General features: G+C 35.3%; 1 protein-coding gene across 1 annotated transcript; it reads left to right on the top strand.

The window, feature by feature from the left end:
* The first annotated feature begins 2,666 nt into the window (after positions 1-2,666).
* Positions 2,667-5,902, top strand: LOC149016406 (transcription factor bHLH94-like). The gene is made up of 3 exons (XM_089155758.1): positions 2,667-4,127; positions 4,215-4,610; positions 4,702-5,902. Exons 1-3 carry the CDS (start codon positions 3,621-3,623, stop codon positions 4,795-4,797), a joined length of 999 nt encoding a protein of 332 aa, XP_089011884.1. The 5' UTR covers positions 2,667-3,620; the 3' UTR covers positions 4,798-5,902.
* The last annotated feature ends 286 nt before the right edge of the window (positions 5,903-6,188 follow it).

Genomic DNA, 6,188 nt, shown 5'->3' with positions numbered 1-6,188 from the left:
TTGTTTATGTAGACAATAAGTGAAGTTTTGGATCAGATTCACAATGCATGGACCCAAAAATCTTGGTTTTGTTTTCGATTATGTATATCCAAGAGTGATGATCTGTGCTTGAAAAGGTAATCATGCAGGTTCACAGGTTATGTTTAAATGGAGAATGAGACAATAAGGTTGATGGAGACTGAATTAGTAGGTTATACATATAATGTTCTTTTCACCCTAATGATTCCATTCATTCCCTCTAACCCAAAATCCTTCAAGCTCAACTGATAATGACAAAACTGCCGGTATTTCTTGCTAGAACAAGGATGGATTCTGGGTTTTTAAGCTCTCTTAATTACCCTCATACATTCACAATTCCAACATGGAAATGAGTTTAAACATGACAAACTAGAAATACAAAGATTTATCGTATTTACATATCTACAGGAAAGATGATTCAAACCCAGAAAGATTGCCACAAGAACTCATAAAATAATTTGATTATTTTTCTTTCTGGGTAGAAGAATATTTTGATCTTGAAAGCTAGGGTAAACCAGACTGTTCAACACCTGACACAGAACAACGAAGAAGAAGACTGGATCAACATCTGACATGAGTCAACATGGATTGATATATATCAACAAAGATCCATTCATGCATAGCCAGATTATTAAAACACTGATCTCATCAAACCCACATGCCATGGTTTGAATGGTTTTTATTTTTTATTTTGGGGTTCTTGTTAAATAAAAGAAATGAGAATTTTTTTTTCTCCACAATTTCATGGTTCTTTTCGATTTGTGTGTTTGAATGCCACCATGCAACTCAGAATAAATTGGAAAACTCTCCTAATGATTAAAAAAAAATCCCAATTGAACATACTATAAAACAATTACTGATTTCAAATCGTACGATATGATTGCATGTCACAATTATTTTTTTTGGGTAGAAGAATATTAAATAATATTTAGTAATATAATATAAGCAATGCAGCGTGTACGTATGGTTGTCGATAAAAGAAGCCTTGAGAAATCACAATAAGATTCCAAACTAGACTTTCAGAATTAATCAAATAAACAAGTTTGATTAACAAAGAAAATAATATATTCAAGAGGTGTTGTGCTAGGAATCTCGGGAATTCTTATGTACGTGTGTTGAAAATCGGTCCATTCTATCTTTAGTGGTTGATCTAAATGTGTATATTTTTTTCCCCTTTTGTATCTGTGTGATTTTATATGAATATTATATGTTTGATTATTTTACTATACATGAATATAGAAAACGTAAAATAAAATATGAGAATATTCAAGTTAAGGTACGTGTGGAGAGAGTTTTTAATTACCATGACCTATTGGTATTATTGAGAGATTCACATTGTGTTATTTACCGTTACAAGGTCAATCATCTTCAAATTTGTTGATGAATTAATATAGTATTTTAAGTTTTTTATTCTGTTTTTTGTAGTTCTTGATATTTGTATGAACAATTTACCTATTGAACTATTGGCTTGATTGTTGTCTTTAGATCATGATCATCAAGGTTAGTAATGTCCTTCGTACGTAACTATTAGAATAGTATAGTTTATTATAAATAGACATAGAAAGTTGTATTTTGATGTCGTCGGCAATCTTTGCATGTTCGTTGGCTTTACAAACAGATCGAACTCCTTGCATGTTCGTTGGTGTTGTGAACATAACATCTCACAGCAAATTCTGTGCTGGAGCTTTATATTCAATTATGCGCTAAATTTCAATGAATGGAGTTAAGTATTCTTGTCAAGGTTTTTGTAAGCTTTTTTTTTCTTTCTTCCTTAATTTATTTGATCTGGCAAAAGTAGAAATAAGATTTTTTTTTTTCCTGAAACTTCTTATGTTCAAGCCTCTATAGACTTCTCAAAGAAGAGACTCAGCTTGTGTTGCCTAAGGGCTAGAAAGTAGATGATAGATACCTCTAACCTGATCAGCTAAGGTTTTCTACTTGCTTGAGGATGGAATTTTGTTATGTCAAGCAGGGTAGTTACTCTCTTGAATACTTAAGCTCTAAAAAGAATTATGCATTAAGTCTTGGAGTTCTAGCAACAAGCAATGGCCACTAACAACAAATTTCTAATTTTGGTGGATAATTGATGTACCTTCCTCTAAATTGCCAAACCTTCAAACATTGTATTAGGTGAAGTCTATAGCTATCTTGACCCTACAATTGTAGGAAGAGTTAGAGACATTCTCTTGTTCTCTAAGATAACTTTTGTATTTTTATTTTTTTATTTATATATTTATGCTTAATTATTAAAAAATAAATAAATATTTTTTTTAGAGGAGTAAAAAACGAAAAATAAAGAAGAGATTCAAGGTTCTACCCCAAAAAAGAAGAAGAAGAGCTCATTAGGTTTTCAAAATGAAAAAAGATGACAAACAATAGGTTTTGATTAAAAAAACATGTAAATTTTTTATTATACCCTCAATTTGTATTTGTATTTTAAGTGGCGTGTCCAAAAATGAATAGAATGAGCTTTTGACCTAAAATCCATAATAAAAGTCTATTATTATAGATTTTGAGATTTTTTTTCTATTTTTTTACATAAAAATAGGGTTTAAAATGGATACCAAATACATTAGAAAAGAAAAAAAAAAGAAACAAATGAAAAATGTCAAAAAAAAAAAAAAAAGATATTTTTCTTTTGGGGGATTGATAGCTTTATATTAGAAGATGAAGATTATTACAAATATCACAAGAGGCTCAAACCGGTGACATTTTCACTAATATGTATCGATTATTATCAACTAATCAACCCTGCAATGATAAAAGTGAGAATTGATACTAAAAAAGGCTTTTAGATAAATAAGGTGAAAAAGGAATTGAATAATTATTAAATCCATGGGACGAGAGAGAGAAACAATATAAAAGGATAAGAGTAAGATTTTGAGATGAGGAGAAAGGAACAGTAACGTGTAGCTAAGAAGTAAGATTTGCAGATCAGGTAAAAGGAACAGTAGTAGCATTGTAGCAGGAGGGGCAATTCTCAACATTAATGTTGGGTTGAATCACAAAAGAAGACAAGCATCTTGGGAAAGGAAGTTAGTCTTTATCGTAGATGATTGCAGACTTGCTTTGTTTCATTGTTTGTATGGTCACATGGATTCCCTTGCACATGTCCCGTACATCTGCAGAGCTGCATACCTTACAGAGCTTCTGCTCATCTCAACGTAGTTGTACGTTCATACATACACAGAAGACAGAACACAGACTCTCTCTCTCTTCTCTCTCTCTCTCGCCTTCTCTCTCGCCTTTCTACCAGAATCTCTGCTTGTCTGCCTTTTGTTACCTTTCTCTCTCTATCTTTTCTCTTGGGTCTTACGTCGCACCGTCATTATTACCAAATCAAACAAAACCACATTTAGAATTCTATTGTGCCAACAACACATAATTTATACAGAAAAACATGTTCTTTCGATCTCTCTCGATCTATTCTATCAAGGTCGATAACATCACACTTCCAATTCGCTACAGAATGGGGTTCTCCTTAAAAGCCTTTACAACTCCACTTCTGGGTTCTGCACTTGTGATTGTGTTTATGTGGGTGGAAGCTAAACACAAGAACTCTGTTTAAGGGAACCCACTTGTATCTCTATATATGTCAGTGTATGAGAAACACCTCTAATCACCAGAGAGAGAGAGAGAGGATGGCGTTAGAAACTGTAGTGTTCCCTCAAGAACTGTTTAGTTATGGTTGCAGGGAGTTGTATAGCTTCGGAGGAGGTTGGAGCTATGATTTTGGGGTAGCAGCGGAAGAAGAAGGGAAAGTTGGGCTTGATGAGGTTATTCTTGATCAGAATATAGACCAGTGTTTCAGTGGAAATTGGGAGTCTTCTGCATCTTCCATTGTACAAAATGTGAAGGACTTGGAGACCAATTCATCTCCAGAGGCTTGCACTGGTGATGGGTTTTTCGCCGGCGAGTTAGCTCCAGTGAAACTTCCGCCGACGACCCCTAATCGACGTAAGAGACGACGCACCAGAAGTTGCAAGAACAAAGAAGAAGTTGAGAATCAAAGAATGACCCACATTACTGTTGAACGTAATCGCCGGAAACAGATGAATGAGTATCTCGCTGTTCTTCGATCTTTGATGCCAGCATCTTACGTTCAAAGGGTTTGTTTTTCTCTCCTCGATTGATTTTTACCTTACAACTTTCTTTTCCTTTTTGGGTTTTTGATTTTCTGTCTCCTCTCTGCACAGGGAGATCAAGCTTCTATTATAGGGGGAGCCATTAATTTTGTGAAGGAACTGGAGCAACTACTGCAATCTTTAGAGGCTGAGAAGAGAATGAAGCAACAATCAGATCCTGATTTCTCTTCCCCATTTGCAAACTTCTTTACCTTTCCTCAGTATTCTATTTCAGCTCCCTGTAACCACTCAGGTTCTTCAAATGAATCTGTCGCTGAAAACAAGTCACCCATCGCAGACATTGAAGTAACCATGGTGGAAAGCCATGCCAGTCTCAAAGTTCTCTCAAGGAGACGACCCAAGCAGCTCTTGAAGATGGTGGCTGGGTTCCAAGCTCTCAGACTCACTGTGCTCCACCTCAATGTTACAGCCATGGATCAAATGGCCCTCTACTCCTTCAGTGTCAAGGTTAATTTTCTTCTGCTTCTGTTTTTGGGTTTCTTAAATGATTAATTGATCTTTAATTTCTAAATTTGGGGGAAAAATCAAAATGATACAGGTTGAAGAAGAATGCCAACTCACTTCAGTGGATGAAATTGCCACAGCTGTTCATCAAATGCTATGCAGAATCCAAGAGGAGCCTGGGTTGAGTTGATAACCCTAATTATCTAATGGAATCAATGCCATCTCTTGTATTGATAAGGGGGTAGATTTTCTTATATGATTCTATTTTTCCTGTAGTTTTAGTGTTCTTTGTACTGAACAGCTTTAATCCATCATCTTATTTCTCTCCCCAAATCAGTGTGTGTTTGTGTGAAATGTCATGAATCATGTCTGAATTAACCTCTTCCTTCATGATAATCTAACAACACAAGCATGCAAGCTTTGGTGCATTTGATCCATCTCATCTGGGCTGTCACCAATATGTCACTAATACAACATTCAAACAAATTAATTCACATATGAGGTCCTAACATAACCCTCAATTGCTTTCATTCTTTCTCATTATTCAAAATACTTAACCCTAATGATTTCTATCTGTACATACTGAAATGCTATTAGTCCTGGCTGATCTTTTTCTAGGTATTCTCCCTTTAAATAGGAGAGATAGGAGAGATGCAAGTATGGTTCTGGAGAAGCTTGTTGATGATTAATGGTGGATGCTTATATTTATCCTTACCCATGAAATCCTCTCCCACACAGGTGCCCTACCCCTAAAACTACGTGGCAATACAGTGGCCTGCAGGTTTGGCGTATCAAAAGATGGATCTCATTGAGATTGAGATCCCATTCCCTTCCAAAAAGTTTGTGCCACAAGAGACAGATGCTTGCATGCATGCAACAGTCATTCTGTCAAGTCCAACTCAACTCTCCATTATTTTTTATTTCTTAAATTCAATGCAAGATTGCTGGGAGTTGTGATCAAAGTTCAAACCAGGTAGATCAGCTTGGCTGCTCAGAAACGTGAATCATGTACGTGGTAGAACCTTGTCACAACCAGGCTGTAAGGTTGCAGCAAGCCCTAAATTACAGGAGTACTTAATAAATCATGGAAAAAGGTTTCTTGAGTAGGTTGCATTGAGAGCATATCAAGGAAAAAGGTTGTCTGGGTAGCTAGTTTGCATTGAAAGTTTACCATTAAGGAGTGATAAAACAGTTCCATATATACGTAAGAGAGAGAAAAACATCATTCCATCACAAGAGGAGAGAGAGAGAGAGAGAGATCATTTTTTTAAACTTAAAAGACCCAAAGAACCAAAAACAATACAAATAGCATGTGAACATGTATGCAGTAGCTTCAATGTATGCCATTATGGTCAAGATGAAATTTCTTCTTAATTTATATTAAATCTTAAATTGGAATGCTTAGAACCTTCAGTGGACAATGAGGTAGTGGAGATTCATGTAAACACATCTCTTTCATTAGAAAACAAATCAAAATAAGTAGTCATGTGAAAAGAGGAGGCAAGGAATTCTGATTAACCAAAAAGATGATTATCCCAATCTAGAATGGCCCCATATGTTTGTCCACATTAACTACTTGCC

This window comes from Hakea prostrata, chromosome 5 (assembly GCF_041222555.1).
Source record: "Hakea prostrata isolate BN-2017 chromosome 5, UWA_Hpros_2, whole genome shotgun sequence".
Classification (NCBI taxonomy): Eukaryota; Viridiplantae; Streptophyta; class Magnoliopsida; order Proteales; family Proteaceae; genus Hakea; species Hakea prostrata.
The sequence above is the reverse complement of the archived record's forward strand: the minus strand, read 5'-3'. Positions and strand labels throughout refer to the sequence as shown.

What these genes read in the sequence shown, in the direction of transcription:
- LOC149016406 (XM_089155758.1), top strand. Translation starts at nt 3,621, where the DNA reads ATGAGAAACACCTCTAATCACCAGAGAGAGAGAGAGAGGATGGCGTTA. An exon ending in CAGCATCTTACGTTCAAAGG is followed by an intron (nt 4,128 to 4,214) that starts GTTTGTTTTTCT and finishes CTCTCTGCACAG; the next exon opens with GGAGATCAAGCTTCTATTAT. An exon ending in TCTACTCCTTCAGTGTCAAG is followed by an intron (nt 4,611 to 4,701) that starts GTTAATTTTCTT and finishes AAAATGATACAG; the next exon opens with GTTGAAGAAGAATGCCAACT.